General features: G+C 37.4%; 2 protein-coding genes across 3 annotated transcripts; one reads left to right on the forward strand and one right to left on the reverse strand.

The window, feature by feature from the left end:
• Positions 1-3,183: 3,183 nt before the first annotated feature.
• LOC109206498 lies at positions 3,184-5,074 on the forward strand. Its single transcript, XM_019369319.1, has 3 exons — positions 3,184-3,300; positions 3,672-4,823; positions 4,928-5,074. Exons 1-3 carry the CDS (start codon positions 3,184-3,186, stop codon positions 5,072-5,074), a joined length of 1,416 nt encoding a protein of 471 aa, XP_019224864.1.
• An 8,493-nt stretch (positions 5,075-13,567) lies between these two features.
• On the reverse strand, positions 13,568-22,154 carry LOC109206504 (gamma-glutamyl hydrolase 2-like). Of its 2 annotated transcripts, none has more exons than XM_019369326.1 (10): positions 21,722-22,154; positions 21,496-21,582; positions 21,179-21,268; positions 20,229-20,323; positions 19,418-19,478; positions 15,564-15,653; positions 15,375-15,437; positions 14,838-14,926; positions 14,126-14,218; positions 13,568-14,042 (listed from the first exon to the last, which is right to left on the reverse strand). In XM_019369326.1, the coding sequence occupies exons 1-10, from the start codon at positions 22,025-22,027 to the stop codon at positions 13,985-13,987; spliced, it is 1,032 nt and encodes a 343-aa protein (XP_019224871.1). In that variant the 5' UTR covers positions 22,028-22,154; the 3' UTR covers positions 13,568-13,984. The 2 variants fall into 2 exon arrangements, with proteins under 2 accessions (XP_019224871.1, XP_019224872.1); XM_019369327.1 differs by having other exon boundaries at positions 21,718-21,951.
• Positions 22,155-22,428: the final 274 nt, after the last annotated feature.

Below are 22,428 nucleotides of genomic sequence, written 5' to 3' on the forward strand. Positions count from 1 at the left end.
GAATATTTAAAATAGACTAAGCACAAAAGCGTAACATCTTCACCTCAAGATTTGACTCACAAGTACCACGCATTATTCATAACTCACCCACTTACTCTAACTTAGATGTCATTGACATTACCTTTCCTTCATGAATCAAGTGCCCTCACACAACAAAAGAGAGTAGTTTCACACAATAAAATTTAAGAACACTTAGGAACTCAAGATAGGAAGAATTCACTCACTCTCAGAAATAACATTCATATGCCACAAAAGATGCACCATAGGCTTGCCCGTAGTGTACTACTCTACTAATTGAGCTCAATCAGTCTAAGATCAAGTAGGACTTTATTTGGTTGTAATGTAGGCTGCGGGACAGGTAGGATAAATTTGGATATAAGAGTGACTACACCTCCCTAAGCACTTTAATACATATACTTTAACATTTAAGCTCATGCTTATGTGAAACCAAAACTCCACCTTCACATCAATGTATATTACCCCATACTTCTTTAAGCAAAATTACATCAAGGGTCAACACTTATCAAGGAATATATTTTTTTTACAGCAATACAACTATTTTTTTCCTTCATTTTCTTTTCAATTCAAGTGGCTCTTACTTTTTTAAAATACTGCGCCTTTCTCCTTATTTCAACAGTTCCACTCAAAAGCCAAACCAACCACCCCACACTTTAACTTTTACAAAGTTCATAATAATTCAAGTGCTCATGAGAGGTGAAAAGGTTCAAATAGATGGTTAATTCAAACAAATGGGTAAGGCTTGTAATGTGGTTGCCAAAGAAACAGGATTACACGCTTAAAGGGGTTAACTAAGATACATAACAATTAGGTGGTGAAAGCATATCACTGGCTCAACAAAGAAACACCTATATCACTTCCAAGACTGAACAAAACTACTATTTCGCTTTGCAAACCCACGGGGCAAGTTCTAGACATCAAATACAACGCACAGAATTACGCAAAACCTTACACACACATGGCACATAACTCACTCAGGATTGGACTCATCAAGACCCTCTAGTCAAAGCAGTTAAGCAAAGTTAAGCTCATACAATTTAAGGTACTTATACAAGAGTCAAAAACTGAGCCTAAGCGTCACAACCAAAGTACTCACTATTCTCAAGGCATAACAAAGTCAAGAGAAATTGCTTCAATTCAAAAAACAACACAATGGCTCCTACTCCCAAAAAAAAAATTAACTACACCCGGTTCAAACAAAACCCTTGGAAAAGAACCGCGGCACAAAGAAAAATCAAGGGGTAGTTACTACACTACCTAACAAAAGATAATCTTTTTGTCTTTTTATTTAGACTTAAATCCCTCAAGAAAATTGTCTAATAGATCCATCGTCGGGAAAAGTCCAATCTTTAAAATATATATATATGTATAGTTTAATTGAATTTTATATATCTATATATATATATATATATATATATATATATATAGAATTTGAATTTTTGAAAATCACAAAAGATACATGTATAAAGTTGTTATTAGCATAAAGATGTTAGATATTTTAAAGGTCCCCAAAATAGAAAATCTGCATAGAAATTAAATAGAGGAAATATTATTTTAGGACCTTGGAAGAAAAAATTTTAGAGACAGCGTGATGTGGGGCGATAATTCCATAGTTTCGTACATTGTTTGCCTTGAATTTTACATGCTTTAATGATAAATTATACTTTAATTGCGCGTAATGGAGTCTATTTTATGTGTAGATGAATTGGAGATGAAAGTAGAGCAAAAGGGATACTTAAACGTTGAAAGTATGCTAAAAAATAGTGAAAAGGAGAAAGCAAGCGAAGCCAGGCCGAAAGCAGGTGTTAGCCTGGCGACGCCGGGCTTGTAATAGGCGTTAGACCCGGCGAGGCAAGGCAATGGCAAGCTGAACCAGACGTTATGCCTGGCGACGCCAGGCCTGGGGCAAGATCCATTCCGAGTTTTGAAGATTTATTTCGTCTCCTGGTTTGACTAGGACTTGACCTACACATTTAGGTCTTTTCCTACACATATAAATAGACCTAAAAATGCCACTTTGAGGGAGTTTTTTGGCGACGAGAGGCAAGGACATCACGTGGATAACTTTCGGAGGAGAAAATTATAGAGTTCTTCATCCCTTTTTCTTTTCTTTGTAATTTGTTTATGCAAAATACTTGGAAAATTGTTACTACGAACATGAGTGGCTAAGCACTCTAGTTCTAGGGTTGTGGTTGACATTATTATTAACGTTTATTAATTACATCTTCGTTAATTCAGTTTATCATCTTGTAGTTGTTTCTCTAATTCTGTGCATAATTGCTTAATTGTCTGGCCAGCAGTTGAGTTCTATTTACTATCTATGCTATGCTTGGGAAAGTCGTGTTTAGATTAGAGTAGAATTAGTGAGAGCTTGTTTCTGAACCCGTGGCTCGGGGGAAGAATTCGCGGTTAGGATAGGAATATACCTAACTATCTTGCTTAATTAAATATCGTATTATATTCGTTCATGATAGACTCAATACCATAGGAATATAGAATTGATATATTGTGGGCAGGCGAGTAGTATTATGGGAACAAGCTATTCATATCAAAGATCCGGTTAATTAGCAACTATAGATAATCTGGATTAACAAGTGTGATTATTGAACTTAATAGGATTGATAAACCAACCACAACCCTGGAATTTTCTTCTCCTCTGAAGTAAAATCTCGTCATACAAAATTGCATTCGTGATAATTTAGTTGTTATTTGTTTAATTTCCACAATAGTAGATTAATGGAAAAATATCACTCTTAAATGTCTTGGACAATTAATTGATTTTAGTTTACTTGGTTAACGATCAATCTAAGTCTCTGTGGGTTCGACATCCGACTTTTGAGTCACTTTATTACTTGACGACCAATTATACTTGCGTGTGTGTTTGGTCCCATAAGTTTTTGGCACCGTTGCTGGGGACTTAATTATTGATTGTTTAGTTAAGTTAAGCTTGTATTCATTATTTGTTCGAGTTTTAATTTTTTTAGTTTGCTTTATTTGTGATAACGCAGGCTCTTTTCTTGAATGTGGAGGAGTAGAAGCGCAAATAATCTCCTTCCTCTTGATCCTGAAATTGAACGAACACTTCATAGAGTGAGGAGGGAAGTCGAAGCTAGAACTATAATTGAAAGAGAGTTGGACATCGTAGTTCAACCACAGCCAGCAGAGATGGCAGGTAATGAAGAGCGTCCGGTGATAGAAGCTGCAAGGCCCAATCTGGCTCTTATGACTCAGGGGATTGTGAAGCCTGATATCATGGGTCACTTTGAAGTCAAACAGTACATGGTACATCTGATTTAGTCCACAGAGCAATATGTTGGCTTATCTCATAAAGACCCACAAAGGCACATTCAGAACTTCCTGGAAATTACAGACACTTACAATTATCCGAACGTTTCCAAGGACATGTCAGGCTGACATTGTTCCCCTTCTCACTGCTGGGGGAAGCTAAGGAATGGTTACAAAAGGAACCCGCGAACTCAATCCACAATTGGGATGATCTTGCAAGGAAATTCTTAATCAAATTTTTTTCCACAAAGAAGACAAACTCACTGAGGATCCAGATTTTGGGGTTTTAACAACGAGATAGTGAGACTCTCTGACAAGCTTGGGAAAGGTACAAGAAGCTACTCAGAGACTGCCCACATCATTGTCAGACTGATGAGGTGTTGGGTCACACTTTCGTTGATAGGTTGGATGAGGCAGCAAAGATGAATCTTGACCTAGCATGTGGGGGTAGCTGCATGGCAACACCGTATAGTGAGATCCAGATCCTGCTAAACAATTTCACTACTAATGATAATAATTGGAAAAGAGATGGGGAACCACGAAGATCACTTACACAAAAGGCAACGGGGGTGATCGAGCTTGATGACTTCTCAGCAATGAGGACAGAAATATCGAGATTAGCTAATCAGATGAATAAAATGACAATGCACCATGCACAACAGATGCAACATGTGCAACAGATGTCTACTTGCTGCGAGTTATGTGATGAAGGTCACACAAGTGACATATGCCCCGAGAATCCTGAATCCATCTACTACGTGGGGCAACAAGCTAGAGGTCCGATGAATCAAAATGCTCAATATGGTAACACATACAATCGGAACTGGAGGAATCATCCTAACTTCTCTTGGGGTGGAAATCAGAATATCAATCCTCAAGCGAATTACAATCATCCACCTCAACCTCCACAGCAAGCAGAAGAGACTTTGACTGACATGATGAAAAAGCTCTTGATAGACAATCAGCAATTGCGCACAGAGTTCAGAAATCTAGAGAGGCAGTTTGGGCAAATGGCTAACAATCTAAATACTAGACCTGCTGGAGTTCTCCCGAGTGATACTGAACCTAATCCTAAGGCTCAAGTCAATGCGGTTACCTTGAGAAATGGAAGAGAATTAGAAGAAGTTCCAGAGAAAAGGAAGTATACAGCTAGACATGAAGGAGAATTAGTTCCTAAGCCCGTTGAGGAGAATAAGAAAGAAAAGCCAGAAATTGTGACAAGGCCACCACCTCCGTTTCCACAAAGATTGCAAAAGCAAAAAGATGATGCTATGTACAAGAATTTTTTAGATATTTTGAGCCATGTGAGTGTGAATTTGCTTTTGGTGGAAATTTTGCAGGAAGTGCCTAAGTATGCAAGGTATCTCAGAGATATTGTGGCAAATAAGCGAAGACATACGGAGTTTGAAACAGTTGCACTTACTGAAGAGTGTAGTTCCAGGATTCAAAGTAAACTCCCTCCTAAGTTGAAGGATCCTGGGTGTTTCACAATTCCTCTGTCTCTTGGAAACAAGAAGTTGGTAGAGCTCTGTGTGATTTAGGGGCTAGTATAAATTTGACGCCATACTCTTTGTTCAAGCAACTTGGATTATGAGTGCCTAGACCTACTACAATCACTTTGCAGTTGGCTGATAAGTCACTAGTTATGCCAGAAGGAATTATTGAGGATGTGTTAGTTCGAGTGGGAAAGTTTATTCTTCCTGCTGATTATATTGTTCTTGATTACGAGGCGGATGAGGAAGAACCCATTATTTTGGGCGACCATTCTTAGCAATTGGTGAAGCGCTTATTGATGTTAGGGAAGGAAACTTGAAGATGAGAGTTGGCGATGAGGAAATAACTTTTAATGTGTCCAAGGCACTTAAGCTCCCTAAGCAATATGAGGACTTGTGCATGATTACTGTGGTAGAACTGAAGGGGATAGAGCAGAGTCCTGATGTGAATTATAGTGATTTGGATGGGACAACTGAGTTGGAGGGGGTGGTGTTGCAAGCTGAGTGTGTAAGGATGATTGAGAAAAGAGCCAGAGATGAAAGAGCAGATCTTCTGAGAGCATTTAAAAAAGCTAGGCTTAATGGGTGAAAGAAGAAGAGAAAGTGCCCAGCCTGAGCAGAGTAGCAGTGTCGTGCTGCGACGTTAAAGGCGCTTGTTGGGAGACAACCCATCTTTACTATTTTCTTTTATTTTTATTTTTTTCTTATTATTATTGTAGTATTTGTTTTTGTTTTGTAGGATTATAAACATAGGAGGCAAAGTCATCGGAAGAGTGCAAAAGCAAGTTAGATGGTGAGAACTAAGTGTGAGGTGCCACACAAAGGACTATGCTTGGGGAAAGTCTGAGTACCCGTGAGCCGCTATTGCTTCGGCCTTCGGCTTTTCAGGGAGTTTCTTGTCCACCCTTATTATTGTTTTGCTTTAATTATGCATTGGGGACACTGCACTCTTTTAAGTATGGGGTGGGAGAATTCTCTAGATGATTAGTTGTAGAATGTAGAAAAATGTTAAATTCTTATTTGTGATTTCGTAGTTGTGTAGTATCGAAGTAGTTATGAAAAAAAATCAAACAAAAATAAAATAAAAAAAAACGTAGAAAAATTGGAATTTTTCCGACGATGGATCTCCTAAACAGTTTTTTTGAGGGATTTAAGTCTATAGAAAAAGGACAAAAAGATTTTCTTTGTAGGTAGTGTAGTAATTACCCCTTAGTTTTTCTTTGTATCGCGGCTCTTTTCCAAGGATTTTATTTGAACCGGGTGTAGGTAGTTTTGTTTTTTTAGGAGAGGAGTCATGGTGATGTAAATTGAATTGAAGAAATATCTCTTGACTTTGTTATGCCTTGAGGATAGTGAGTACTTTGGTTGTGAAGCTTAGGCTCAGTTTTTTACTCTTGTATAAGTACCTTACATTGTATAATCTTAAATTTGCTTAACTGTGTTGATTAGAGTGTCTTGATGAGTCCAAACTTGAGTGAGGTATGTGCCATGTGTGCGTTTGTATGTTATTCTGTGCATTGCATTTGATGTCTAGAACTTTCCCCATGTGTATGCAAAGCGAAATAGTAGTTTTGTTCAGTCTTGGAAGTGATATAGGCATTTCTTTGTTGAGCCAAATATATATATATATATATATATATATATATATATATATGTGTGNATATATATATATTTTACCCGCCTAATTGTTATGTATCGTAGTTAACCCCGTTGAGCCTGTAATCTTGTTTCTTTGGCAACCACATTACAAGCCTTACCCATTTGTTTGAATTAATCATCTATTTGAACCTCTCACCTCTCATGAGCACTTGAATTTGTTATGAACTTTGTAAAAGTTAAAGTGTGGGGTGGTTGGTTTGGCTTTTGAGTGGAACTAATGAAATAAGGAGAAAGGTGCACTGTTTTGAAAAAGTAAGAGCCACTTGAATTGAAAAAGAAGATAAGAAAAAAAAATAGTTGTATTGATGTGAAAAGTATTCCGTGATAGTGGTGACTCGTGATGTAATTCGGAGGTGGAGCTAGAATTTCAAGATTGTGGGTTCAACATCCAAGCCTTTTAAGTTACTGGGTTCTAAATTATTAATTTATAACTAATTAATGAATTTTTCAATACAAATACATGGCTTGAACCAAAGCTATTAGGTTCGCCGAACCCGTAGCCCCAATGCTGTCTCTGCCCCTGATGTAATTGTGCTTAAAGAAATATGGAGTTAATATACATTGATGTGAAGGTGGAGTTATGGTTTGACATAAGTATGGAGTTTGAATGTTAAAGTATATTAAAGTGCTTAGGGAGGTGTAGCCACTCTTATATCCAAATGTATTCTACCCGACCCGCAACCTACATTACAATCAATGAAAGTCCTACTTGATCTTACACTGAATGAGCTCGATTAGTAGAGTTGTACACTACATGCAAGCCTATGGTGCATCTTTTGTAGCATATGAATGTCATTTCTGAGAGAGCGAATTCTTTCTACCTTGAGTTTCTAATTGTTCTTAAATTTTATTGTGTGTAGAATACTCGCTTTTGTTGTGTGAGGCACTTGATTCATGAAGGAAAGGTAATGTCATTGACCTCTATGTTAGAGTAAGTGAGTGAATTATGAAATAATGCATGGCACTTGTGAATCAAATCTTGAGGTGAAGATGTTACACCCTTGTGCTTAGTCTATTTTAAAGATTCTTGGTGTGATGAGCTAGGAGGATTATTTAAAAAGATTGTGTCTATAAGTATAGTTTGATTGCTCGAGGACGAGCAATGTTTAGGTGTGAGGTATTGGTGTGGGGCTATAATTCCATAGTTTCGTACATTACTTGCCTTGCATTTTACATGCTTTAATGATTAATTACACTTTATTTGCGCGTAATGAGTCTATTTTATGTGTAGGTAAATTGAAGATGAAAGTAGAGCAAAAGGGATGCTTAAACGCTAAAAGTGTGCTCGAGAACAGTGAAAAGGAGAAAGCTGGCGAAGCCAGCCCTAACGCAGGCGTTAGCCTGGCGACACCAGGCTTGTAGTAGGAGTTAGACTCGGCGAGGCAAGGCAAAGGCAAGCTGAACCAGGCGTTATGCCTGGCGACGCCAGGCCTGGGGCTAGGTCCACCAGGCGTTATGCCTTGCGACGCCAGGCCTGGGGCCAGGTCCACCAGGCGTTATGCCTGGCGATGCCAGGCCTGGAGCAAGATCCATTCTGAGTTTTGAAGATTTATTTCGTCTCCTGGTTTGACTAGGACTTGACCTTCATGTTTAGGTCTTTTCCTACACATACAAATAGACCTAAAAATACCACTTTGAGGGAGTTTTTTGGCGACGAGAGGCAAGGACATCACGTGGATAACTTTCGGAGGAGAAAATCATAGAGTTCTTCATCCCTTTTTCTTTTCTTTGTAATTTGTTTATGCAAAATACTTGAAAAATTATTACTACGAGCATGAGTGGCTAAGCACTCTAGTTCTAGGGTTGTGATTGACATGATTATTAACGTTTATTAATTACATCTTCGTTAATTCAGATTATCATCTTGTAGTTGTTCCTCTAATTCTGTGCATAATTGCTTAATTGTCTGGCCAGCAGTTGAGTTCTATTACTAAATATGCTATGATTGGGAAAGCCGTGTTTAGATTAGAGTAGAATTAGAGAGAGCTTGTTTCTGAACCTGTGGCTCGGTGCAAGATTTCACGGTTAGGATAGGAATATACCTAATAGTCTTGCTTAATTAAATACCGTATTATATTTGTTCATGATAAACTCAATACCATAGGAATATATGATTGATATATTGTGGGCAGGCGAGTAGTATTGTGGGAACATGCTATTCATATAAAAGATCCGGTTAATTAGCAACTATAGATAATCTGGATTAACGAGTGTGATTATTGAACTTAATAGGATTGATAAACCAACCATAACCCTGTAATTTTCTTCTCCTCTGAAGTAAAATCTCGTCATACAAAATTGCATTCGTGATAATTTAGTTGTTATTTGTTTAATTTTCGCAATAGTAGATTAATAAAAAAATATCACTCTTAAATGTCTTGTACAATTAATTGATTTTTGTTTACTTGGTTAACGATCAATCTAAGTCTCTGTGAGTTCGACATCCGACTTTCAAGTCACTTTATCATTTGACGACCATGTATACTTGCGTGTGTGTTTGGTACCTACACAGCGTGCTTGCAAGGTCCGCATCTCAGGTGGATAAAGAAGAAAATACTTATTTCGACCAGGAAAACATTCAATAATATAAAGTGATGGAACAAAACTCCAATAAGGAGGATACGACCCTAAAATATATTTTTTTGGAAAATTTCGGGGGAAACACGTACACTCTACTTTTTGGGCGTGCACCGAGCAGAGGCGGACCTACGTGGCGAGTTGAGGGGTCACGGGACCCCGTTAACCTCGAAAAATACTCTCTCTCTCTATATATATATATATATGGATGGAACGCTTAAATATTTTGCTTGTGCCCCCTATGCACAAAAGGGTTGGCGGGGGAAGTGGTCGGCTTGGGCGCTTATGTTCCGTTCTTTCCTAATTGCCGCGGGTTCGAACCGATTTTCAGCCTTTCCTCATCCTTTGTTTCTTGGTTTTTCTTCTCCTTTCTATTTTAGTTTTATTCTAGTCCTTTCTAATTTATACTTAATAGCAAATTAATTTTTTTTTTCATTTATCTTTTTTTTAATTCAATTATAGTTTAATGCTAACACATAACAATCAACTTCATTAATTTTTCTTTTTCGAATCCCTCTCTTAAAATTAAAAGCCTCAAATTGCAACTTATCGCTCCACAAATAGAAAAATATAAATTCTTCTGTCACAACCTTCTTCAACAATCACTTTGTCTCCGACGCGTCAAGGCAAATAAGAGTTTGAAACTCTTCTTCAGTTCTTTGACTATTAACATACCATTAATCTTGATTTCTTGAGTAAATTTTGGATAATTTAAAGTCTGAACGTCCTTTTGATCACTGACCCCCCACCCCCTATATATATATATATATAGACTAGAAATTTGAAAGCATGAAACATGGTTAATCAAATACCTTCTCTTCCCATAACACCCATTTTGCGAAGTGCTTTCTTTTTCTTTAGAACTTCCTTTTGTTTATACTTGGAGGATAAGTCATCATAATTATTAAGTTTTCAAAGAGTTGAAAGCTGAATTTTATCGCTAGTGGCTAGTATACAACGGTGCCCCCGTCGTGCTCAGATCCTGGGTCCGCCTCTGGCACCGAGTAACTTGCTCACTATACAATAACTCGCAAATCACATATGATATGTAAATCGCACTAAGCAGGCAATGACGGGCCCAGGATTATAAACAAGCGAGCTCAATAAAAAATGACGTGGACGGTACCGACAAGTAAAAAAATTGTCGATACTCTTTTTTCTTTGGAGCCATAAACTCATAATGCTACCACAAAATGAATCATTTTAATAAGTTGGGGTCGACACCCCTTTTTTGTTTTTCTTTTTTCAAAAAAGTTGAGCAAGAAAATTAAAATGTTTAGCAAATACCACTAACTTTAGCTATTTATATTAACAGATTATCTATTTAACCTAACCATTTGTTAAACGTTAACTAAAAATCTATTTACTCAATTTAGAAATTTATTATACTCTAAGAAATTTGACAAAATCTAAACTTTTTTTATTGATAAAGAACAAAGTCACTAATTTGCAAACAAAAGAGAACGAAAAATAAAGAGTTATAACATAAACTAAACTAGTGCAATCTATAAGAGAAGAGAGCTTATAAAGTAAATTAACACTTTCAATATAACATAAATAAACAATTTAAGATAAACTAACATAGTTTTAAATTTTAAAGATTGACTTGCATATTTTAGTAAAGATAATGTATTTCACTTTTCTAGAAAATTATGATACCTAAAAAGTAAAATAGATCTCTAGAATATTTCCTGCTGGATTTGAATAAAGAGATCAAATATAAAATAAAATAGACAATAAAGTAGAGATTAAAAAAAAAAGGAATTTTTACCTCTTATAGTAAAGGTTGATACCTTATTTATTTTAAGTAAATACCCTTTCAAAAAAATTATATTCCATAGCTACCTTTTGAGTTTTATAGCCAAATATCTATTTATGGTCACCTCCTACTCTTAAGCCATAAAATACGCCTTGTATTATTTTTCTCTCTCATTCTCACATTTTTCTCCACCCTCTCTCTCTCTCAACTCCAGTCTTTCTCCATGAATACAACCACAATTCTCCCAAATACAGATCGAAACGGGCAGCTTTGACTCTCAATCTGGAATTTATATTACCAAGTCTCCCCTACACAGAACGAAAGAGCCAACACGTGAGGGTTCTAGGGTTCTGCGTCTTCCTCTTCTCTTCAGATTATATTACCAATCTGGAATTTAGAAACACAACTCTATATAAATCTCCATCTTCCTCTTCTCTTCGTCGTTCTAGGGTTCTGCCCAATCTGGGGTTTTCGTCCCAATCCACAAGCGCCATTCAAATTCAATTGTAAAGAATAGATTTTTTGAAGCGCACGTAAGGGCATTATGGTAACAGGAACAGTGGCGTTTCGAGTCAGAATCTCGACCCTCTCGACGAGATGACATTAGGGTTGTTCTTGAACAAAGACGACGGAGTTTGTGGCTGAGCAACTTGAATTTTCTGTTAATATATTTCAATGTATTTCAATGTATCTCGCTGTATTTCCATGTATTTCATTGTATTCATTGTCTTTCTTTTTATTGTATTTCAATGTATCTCGCTGTATTTCATGTATTTCATTATATTCACTATCTCGTTGCATTCCATGAATGTATTCATATATTTTTGTAATTAATATAATTTATGTAATCAGATATATATATATATATATATATATATATATATATATATATTGCTCTGTTTTTGTTGTATTTATCGGCTGGGAAAAATATTCAGCATATACTCTCTGAAGATTGCTATGTTTTTGGGGTATTTTTCGGTTGAGAATCTTTTTTATAAATGGAAATACAAATTTTGTGTGTTTTAATTGAGTTGTTGAGTTATATTAGGAGTCTATTACATTAATTAATTCACTTTCCATTTAAAAACAACTGAATAGACCATGAATTGCGCTATTTACGTTACTGTATTCAAAAATACATATTGTAAATACAGTCGAATACAATAATCTGTCTAGCTGTAATCCCCCGTTTCACGCCGTGAATACATTTGAATACAGTCCAATATAAAAATCTGTCTAGCTGTAATCCCCTGTTTCACGCCTAGAAATGCTACTGTATTCATGAATACAGTAGCTTAAATACATCGAATACACTCTAAAAAACCTGAAAACATAGCTATAGGAAGTAATATAGTAAATGGTAGCTACAACTAGCTAATAACCACTAAAACATAGTGGTTTCTGAAAGTTTCTCAAAAAAAAAAAAAAAACACATGAAAAAGAGGAATTTAACTAACAAGGCTAGATATTGATTAGGCCCAATTGACTAGACATTCACACGTCCACTTGGTAAAAATAGCACGGGCTAACCAGTTTTCGGACTGGTCATTCAAAAATAGCCAGCGTTTGCAAAGTTATTGAAAAATAGCTACTATTTTGCTGCAACACGAAAAGTTCCAGCATAATATACTGGAGATTGGTGCACCTGTGCATGAACTTCCAGCACATTATGCTGGAACTCCAACACGCAAAAAGTTCCAGTATATTATGTTGGACCGGTATATTATATTGGAACTCCAGTATAATATACTGGAGTATTTTTCGAATTTTAAACAGTATTTCGTTCAGATTTATCTTTATATGAAAAGTGATCCACTTGTGCAGCATGCCCGATGATAAACACAAGAAGTCAAAACTATGCAAAAAAGTCAAACTATACACGGTGACGCAACCAAGCGCTACAAAGCAGGTTCGAACTCACGACCTAGACTAAATTATGAACCCGCTTGACCGTTTCTCCGAAGGAACGTCTCTATTTATGTGGGTTCAACCAATACTTATATATGAACTTTACAGAATTTAACCTATATAAAATACCAAAATTTTCCGACGAAGCGGGTTCATATGAACCATCTTCATCCTATGTGGGTCCGCCCCTTAGGCAAGTGTGTTGAGCTCTGACCGAGGAGGCTGCTGGTGAGCGGAAACTCCTGAGACCATGACCAGTAAGGAAAAGGATTACATTAATTTAATTAGCTAGGTCATGTGAATAATAAGTTATTACTACTTTATAATTATGATATGGTTGAGGACTCTAAAGCATATTTGCACAAGTAGTAAACTCAACACCTTTGAGGGCGTCTGCTACGTACTCCCTCCGCGACATTTATGTTTACTAATTAAAAGCTCGTATCTCCTATGTTGTAAGTGAAGGTTATTCCATGTTTTAAAACGAACAAATACTACTCAGTATATGATAAGAATAAGGGCGCGAATGGATTTAACAAATAGCAAAGGAGTTTATAATTTGGATTACAACTCTTCTTTCTGTTCTCTGCAACTTAATTGATGGGATATTGTGCGGAACTTTATCATTCACAGCACACTAGAAGAATCTATTACAGAATGAATAATTTATTTTTGTGTTGTCTACGACAGATTCTCCATCTATTCTCACGCTTTTCATCTGATTCTTGAATCTTGTCAAAGAGATTACACTAAATAATAGAAACAGTCTGCTATGACCAATTAATCATTTAGTCGAATTACCTCAAATTTCTTGGTTTCTGCCGGTACTCAATCATCAACAACGATATGTTAAATGCTATTGAAAAAATTTGGGGTGTCAAAACAAATTTCTTGCTAGTACTATAAACGATTCAGTCACAACTTAAGACAATGCTGCTATAAATTTATAGCAAATTAAACATAAATATTTTACATCCCTCCAGACAATACTACAAAGAACTAGTAGGCTCTAGCCAGCACATGGTTATGTGAGATATGACGACTCACAGAACAACTAAAATCAATGTTTTATCCCATAGAAAGTGGGACAGCAGAAGACTAAAAAATCATCATACAACTAACTAGTTTTAACATTCCCTATTTGGTGGTGAGAACAATTAACTGGAGATTGAAGACCAATTCCAACAGTGAACATCACATACTGACCGCAACTCCAAGTCTTCACGTGCATCTTAGAATTGCACAGTTGTTGATGCTCAATTACACCGCATTTTTTCTTTTTCCTCTATAGATAGCTCAAGGCAGAATGCGGAGTGAAGAGATAAACCTCATCATAACCCTTCCTACAGAACAAGATAAAAGCGAATCAAGTTCCTAAAATCAATGTGTTAATTTTCAACCAACCTGAAATTGCTGCCTGACTTACCCTGCCTTCCCACCGTAAGTGGGTCTGTAATTGTAGATGAGATTATCAAGCACTTCGCGAGCTACTGGCTTGTTAGTAGACTTTCTAGCTTCGCTGCAATTTAAAATATACAAATAAAACTTACAAACCTAGAAGCACAACAGCACAATAAAATTTAAAAAAAAAAGAAAGAAAAGGGATGGGGTAATAGATGTTCAGGTATAACTTGACTCAATTCCGGGTCCGGACAGGGCAAGAAATAATTAGGAAAAGATAGGTATATTTGGCTAGGTGCAAATATGAAGTAGGATGATAAGAGGATGAAAGTGCTTGTGCCTATCATACTCTTAATCACAATATGCAGAAGTTAAACAGTTGCAGTTGACGAATAAGAACAATTTATGAAAAGCAGGCCCCTCAATTAGTTCATACTACTTGTGCATCTGCATGTTTATATCCAAGACAACAGATAGCCTTAAAATCTGTCTTTGCCAACTTATGAGCAATACAAATGAATCCAGTGCCATGGTGGATGCGCTCAACCTATAACTACCTATTAGGAAAGCATTAGTTCTCTTCAATATCTCATCTTATAAATTAGGATTATCAGATAATTGATAACCAGAAAGCATTTCCCCTCCCTGATAGTATGCCTGGATCTGAACCAATCCCCAAGATTCCCCACACCTCCGGATCATCCTCGGCAGACAGGAAAGCTAAGAAGGGTCTATACCTGATAAAATAGTTGGCAACATGTGTAGTAACTTGAACTGCATCCTCAGAATGTGGAATCCTTGATGAGCCCCATTCGAAAACATTTTTCTGTAGTAACATAACCAGCTAAAAGCATTTAAATTTGGAATTTCAGGTAAAAAATTGTGTCAAGATAAAAGGTCGAGCTTTTGCATTAAGATGAGCTATTATCTCCAAGGAAAATTTCAAAGGGCATTAAAATGTTGTATTAACTCTCCTTGTTTTAATATAAGCCCATAATTAATATCTTTACTCCAATGAAAACATGAAAATAAGATGAGTGTGTATAAAAGGTCTGTCAGGACCTTTTTCATGAACCTACCAATAACCATTGTGCACTACCCACTAAAACGTAATCTGTAACGTAATTCAAGAACACCAAAGCCACTCAAAGAATGAAACAAGCTAGGAAAACATTACACTATGCTATCTCACGTTGTTATATCTAACAACTATTAAGTTACTGCATACTTCACATATTAATTGTAAATCTGAAGTCAGACGCCAAAGATGGTACCTCTGGGTGCCATTGAAAACCAGCTATAGGATAATGTTTAGCTTGAATAGTAGAGACATAGACCTGAATCAGATAATTAATTAATCAAAACAAATCAGTTCAAAAAGAATATCTACTAGATATCTTATCAATCGGAAACATTCACCATAAATATCCCAACAGAGAAAAGTGGTAGAATTCAACATGTACCTTGTTGTTTTCATCCGTACTAGTTGTCAAGACCCTGAAAAAGCCACTCAAGTATTTATTCGCTAGAAATCTTTCTGGTGATATACCAAACTGCAGCATTAATAAGGAAACACACAATTAATCAGCCGTATCGCTGCATACCTAAAGCGCCTAATAAGGCCTGAAGCAAAAATAGATAAAACGAGAACTCAAAGACGAGGAATATCTAGCTTGCTTGTATTCTAAGATTAGCATGACTCATTCACCTAAAGAAGTGTAACGACCCGGCCGGTCGTTTTGAGTGCTGTAGCCCCGTTCCCCCATTTACTGCTTATTCTATGCTCAATTTTTGTTATGTGACGTGCCAGGGTAGTTGGTTTGGTTCCAGGAATGTTTCGGAATGAATCGAGACACTTATTCCCAAGGTTGGAAGCCTAAGTTGAAAGAGTTGACCGGATGTTGACTTATGTGTAAATGACTCCGAAATGGAGTTTTGCTGGTTCCGATAGCTCCGTATGGTGATTTTGGACTTAGGAATGTGTCCGGATATTGATTTGGAGGTCCCTAGACGATTTTGGCTTGAAACGGCGAAAATTGGAAAATTAGTAGCTTGGAGAGTTGGAAAAGTTTGACCGAGAGTTGACTTTGTGGTTACGAGGCTTGGATTTTGCTTCCGGAAGTTGGAATAAGTTCGTTGTGTCATTTATGACTTGTGTGCAAAATTTGAGGTCAATCGGAGTTGATTTGATAGGTTTCGACATCGAATGTAGAAGATGGAAGTTCATTACTTTCAATAGGCTTCAATTGGGGTGTGATTCGTGTTTTTGATGTCGATTGATATGATTTGAGGCCTCGACTAGGCTCGTATTGTGTTTTAGAACTTGTTGGTATATTTGGTTGAGGTCCCGGGGGCCTCGGGTTTGATTCGGATTGAATTCGGGTTGACAATTGGACTTAAAAAATGCCGGTGCTTCAGCTCTAGTGAAATCGCACCTGCGAGGGATTTTCCGCAGGTGCGAGCAGGGGGTCGCAGGTGCGGGCCTGAAGGGGGCTGGCCAGTGGTCGCAGGTGCGAGGGATATGCCGCATCTGCGAGCCCGCAGATGCGAACAAGGCTCCACAGATGCAGAGATGGGTAAGTGAGGCTGGCTTCGCAGAAGCGGACGGCTGGGCGCAGAAGCGCTTCTGCAGGTGCGGATTTTGGAGCGCAGGTGCGAAACTTGGGGAACCTAGTGAAATCCGCAGGTCCGGAGTTTTTACCGCAGATGCGGAGTTTTAGCCGCAAAAGCGAACGCCTGGGCAGTGTTTAAATTTGAAGGGGTTCCGAGGTTTTAATCATTTTTGGACTTTGTAAGCTCGGATTAAGGCGATTTTGAGAGGAGTTTCGAGTGATTTCTTGAGGTAAGCTACTTTTGATCATTTTTATTCAATAATATTGATTACCCATTGAATGTCCCACATAGTTTATGTGTTTTTAAGGTGGAATTTAGGGAGTTTTTGGCTAGGGATTGGAGAGTAAAATTTGGGGATTTGAGTGACGATTTGGTGTCGGAATTTGGTAAATTTGGCAGGTTGGACTCGTGGTTGAATGGGTGTTCGGATCTTTTAACTTTTATTGGATTTTGAGACGTGGGCCCGGGATTGACTTTTGATTAAGAACTTGCATTTTCATATGGAATTGATTCCTATAGCTTGTGTTGATTGTATAGAGATGTTTGTGGCTAGATTCGAGGCGTTTGGAGGCCGATTCGCGAGGCAAGGGCTTGCTAGCGGGGTGATTCGATTTGCTTGAAGTAAATATCTTATTTAAACTCGGTTGAGGCACTAGTTGCCTGAATTGTTGTGATAGCTATGTGCTATTGGGTGCGCACATGCGTGGGATGAACCCATGTGCGGGCACCAAGGTCATATATTCATGCGGGTTGTGCTCGGGCTCTTATAAGCCTAGAATTGACTTTAAGCTTTAAGCTATGATATCTCTCATGTTGTAACAGTTTGTGTGATCTATTTGGGCCATGTTGAGGCTACATAGAGGTTTAATCCCTAAACGAACTTGATAAATACTTTTCAGTGATGAAATTACCGATTTGAGCTACAATAGCACACTTTGCACATGCCTACACTTTAGCATGTCATTTATACCAGTCCAGGAGCATTAAAATCTTATTTCATTCATCATATACATGTATACTTAGTTTAGTTGCTCCTTAATGATATGTTTGGACTGGAGGCCTGTGACTATGCTGGGCGGATTATGTTATTGCCGCGTGAGTTATCTGTGCAGCACGTGAGTTGTCCGTGCAGATCCATATATTGATATTATTGGCACGTGAGTTGTCTGTGCAGCACGTGAGTGGTCCGTGCGGATCCATATATTGATATTATTGGCACGTGAGTTGTCCGTGCAGATCCATATATTGATTTATTGGCACGTGAGTTGTCCGTGCGGATCCATATATTGATATTATTGGCACGTGAGTTGTCCATGCAGTACGTGAGTTGCGTTTGTGCGGATCCATATATTGATATTATTCACACGTGAGTTGTCCGTGCATGTTCTATTATTAGCACGCGAGTTGTTCGTGCAGCGTGTGGATACGGATCCATCCCCCTAGAGTCACCCTCTCATGTTTCTCTCTTGATGGTGTACACGCGGTTATTGAGAATACTTATCAGTGGTTTGGAACCGATATGGAAAGTTGAGAGAATCCAGCCAATGTTGTGTGGAATTTGCATTTCCTTGTTCGTTTATCTGATTTAATTGTTTTGCTCGTCTACATGCCATGATATTGTCTGAGCAGGGTATTTGAGAAACTGTACACATGCACACACGGATATTCTTCTCATGAAACTTGATGAGTTAGCTTTAAATATTGTTCTCTGCCGGTTTAAAAGACGGAACTACACCGGAATAGCTAGTATCATCAATAATTCAAGCTTCTCTTACCTTGCCTTGTTTATTTACGATACTTATTGAGTTGGTTGTACTCATACTACACTCTGCACTTCATGCGCAGATCCAGGTGCTTCCGGTCATGGAGGTTGCTAGTGGTAGAGCTTGTTCAGTTCGAAGACTATCGAGGTAGCTGCCTTGGCGTCCGCAGACCTTGACTCTCCTCCTTTCTCTTTTAGTTTCATTTATACTGTTCTACTTTCCTAGACAGTGTTTTTCTGCAGTCAGACCATTGATATTGTGTAGATGCTCATGTACTCAGTGACACCCGGATTTTGGGGCGGAAATTTTGTATTGAGTTGTGATGTTTTTCTTCCGGTTATTATGAGATTTTATTCACTTAAACCTAGTTCAGCATGTTTTAAATTAAAGACGTCTGTATTTGTGAGTTGTCGGCTTGCCTAGTATCGCAATAGGCGCCAATAGGCGCCATCACGGCATGCGTGATTTTTGGGTCAGTGAGAAGAAGTTTGTCTCTCCTGCGTTAAATCTTCAAACGAAGTTTACATCTCTAAGCGACAGTCTATGAGTTATGCAAATGTTTATGGAGGACCATGAATTCCTTGCTAAGACAAGCTGAAATAGAACTGCAGATACAGCAGTGTGAATGAATCTAACAAGTAATGTAAGAGATATGGAAGTAAACCCCATAGCAGGTAACTCGAAGATCAAATGCCTGAATTAATGTTGGATGAAAATCAGCATAAGAATCTTAACATTTCTAAAACCCAAAACTGGTATACAAGCCTTACTAGATGTAATATGCTAAAAGATTTTGGACATAATTCAAGAGTAATACAATTGAGCAATTACAATCTTCACTAGACAAAATAAAACATGTAGTAAATCTTGTAAATCACAAGTAAGCTAAAATACAGCAGTGTCACACAAGGACCAAAAAAAACCTAATTTGTAAAACTCACACGATGATTTTGCATCACAAGGCAATCTATACTCATCTTCTTTAGCAACACGGGCGGGAATCTGCAGGAAAGTTGATAGCCAGTTGTATATCAGTAAAATAAGAATTATTACTGAAACCTGACCCCTTCACAAGCACAACCACTTTACTTTCACATAGCTCTCAAGAAAGTACAATGAAGAGTTTACATGAATGAGAGTATACATTCTCTTTGATATGCAAATGCGGGTCATAAGTGCTCATTCAATATAGAGTTGAGCATGCTATAAGGTCAACAGGCTTTTAAAATTCATGAAGAGAATAGTAGACAATCCTTCCTCCAATATGCCATCATCATAAGCATAATTCTGCTCATCACCACCACCAGTTCCTTTGTTTCCCCTTTTTAATCAGTCCTTCAACCACCGTTTGCTGTTCTTCTTCGAGATGAACATTTTATACATAGCAAGGCCAAGAGATTTAAGTAACAGTTCTTACAGATCACATTAAATGCCAGGTTTTGTTCTTTCCAAATAATATTAAGCTCTCCTTTCATGCGAAGATTACCTATTATGATACAGTTTGAATGCAATGGGAGCCTTACATTCAAAGCCGATCAGGCAAGCTCTTTACTGTTTCTCTATCAATGAAAAGCTTGAATTTACCATTATGACTCAACTGTCTGTTATATTTATCTTTTAAAGCCCTTCGAATAGGGTAATCTGGCATTTTTCCCAAGTGAAAAGAAATGGAGAAGCAAAGCAGAAAAGAGAACATTGGAAGAGAGAGAACAAAAAGAAGATGAAGTCATAAAGAGGCAAACAAACATATACCTTCCAAACACTGTTCCTTCAATATTCACATTTTCCACAAACTGTACTGTAGATGCTTGACTCGCTGCACTGAATTCCTCGAGGATATTGTTGTCCTATTATTAGACAAAGAAATGTCTTGAAATCAACCCATGGAAACAACTGAACTCAAGTCTTAAAAATGTAAAAATCTGATAATCGTATTGGAGAAAGTTTGGGTCACATAGAGGTGCGCAAGTTGTTTCCCTATACTGTCTAAGAGGCAGGATTGTGTCCCTGACATATTCTGTTTGGTTTGTAGTTGGTTTTCTGGAAAAAAACCTACCTTGACCGCTTGACGTGTCAAATATTTCGCCCATTATTTTAGATATAATACACACATGTATGAGTAATATGCAGGCATCAAAGTATACTAAGGTACAACTCAGAATGCTAAATTAGGTATATATGAAAGAAAAAAAACATCTACAACTGGAAGCACCAGAAAAAGATAGGGAATATTCTAACTGGCAGCAATATACAACTCATATTCTTTATTGCCTCTTATTCCAAAGAGTTTCTAACTTTTACTGCATGTATACTCGTATTATCTTTAATCAGATGCTATACAATGTCATACATGGAATGCGCTCTCATACATGCACTTAGACAATCAGTATGCTAAGCACACATTCATGAGTATTTGACTATCAGGAGATTTTGAGAACTGAATATAATATTACAAGCTCGCATTTTATGCATAAAAAATTATAATGGAACACTTTCTGACTTCCCACAGAAATCTTTAATTACAGTTTGCTTGTTTGATAGTATTGTATCAAGTGTCTATGCAAGTTTGTCCTGAAAGCGGAAGAACTGCTGAAACTGCGTGAAAACCTTTACAAAATATTATATTAAATAGTACCGACTTTTCAATGTGTGCATTCTCAATAAAGCTAAACGGAACATCTATGTTCTCCGATACACTTTACCTTGGTGATGATCATTGTTAAAAGTTCATATCCCAAGCAGATTGCAAGTATAGGGAAATGCTCGCCAGCATCATTCTTCTCCAAAGCTTTCTGTGAGTATCAATGAAGCATTTAAAATCATTATAATGATTTTCATTAAAGAACATCTTTGCTACTATCCTGTATTCGAATGAAAAGACTAGGAAATTTCATTATGTCAAACTTTTTGGTCACAGATTCCAATCCAAATGCAGAGTATTTCCACTTAATAAATATTGCAGCAATAGGAGCATGATAGCATGAGTCTATGTAGGTATACAAGCAGAGTAGATAATCACCTGGAAAATTCCTTTAATAACATCAAAATAGAGACCGTCCTTGGCCCACCCACCAGTGAAGATAATGCCATTAACAAGATTAAGTTTCTGCAAAGAGAAATTGAATTAGCAAATCTCAAACTGCAATTGATAGGGACAATCCTACAGAAGATAATATCTACTGCTTTTAAAATTTCCACAATCACAAGACGAGAGAAATGAAAAAGGAATAGTAATTGATACTTGCTTGATTGAGAATTTCAGGAGGCTCCGTGTATATGAGAGGAATGACTCTAGCACCAGCCATTTCAGCAAACTTAACATAGGAAGCAGCAATGTAGGAAATATTAGTAGCGTTGCTAAGGCGGCCGGAGGCGCCATCGCCGGGATGACTAACAATTCCGATAGCCGGCCGGTAATTAAGTGTAGGGTCAGGAGCTGGACAGCTCGACGGGAGAGTCTGCTGGGAGTCAAAGTGTAGACTTCCTGCAGCAGCAGGAGTAGCAATCCCGAAGACAACAAGAAGAAATGAAATCAAAAGTTTATTCCTCATTTGATGTAATTAAATATGAGGGGAACGAGTACAATGCAGCAAGTGTGGGAGTAACGCAAAATCTAAGTTCTGAACTTATTATAGATGGGAATTAATGCATTTTATTTTGTTTTAGTTTGGAACCAATCGTGGATTCTCTGTTAATCCCGAGAAAATGAAATAAGAAGAAAAGGGGAAAATAACAAAAATATGATATTTTTATGCTACTATTAATTTTTTGACACCGGCAACAGAAGTTTTGAGAAAATAGCCCGGCAACATATTTGTATGGGTCAAAATTGGATCTAGTTTAGTGAATGCAGAGGCCGAGGTCGAAACCAAGTACAGTCCAGTGGCGAGGAATCGCTCTGAGAGGGAGACCAGTGCTCGACTAGAGAATAAACAACTGCAACAGTTAGGAT

This window comes from Nicotiana attenuata, unplaced genomic scaffold (assembly GCF_001879085.1).
Source record: "Nicotiana attenuata strain UT unplaced genomic scaffold, NIATTr2, whole genome shotgun sequence".
NCBI classification, from domain to species: Eukaryota; Viridiplantae; Streptophyta; class Magnoliopsida; order Solanales; family Solanaceae; genus Nicotiana; species Nicotiana attenuata.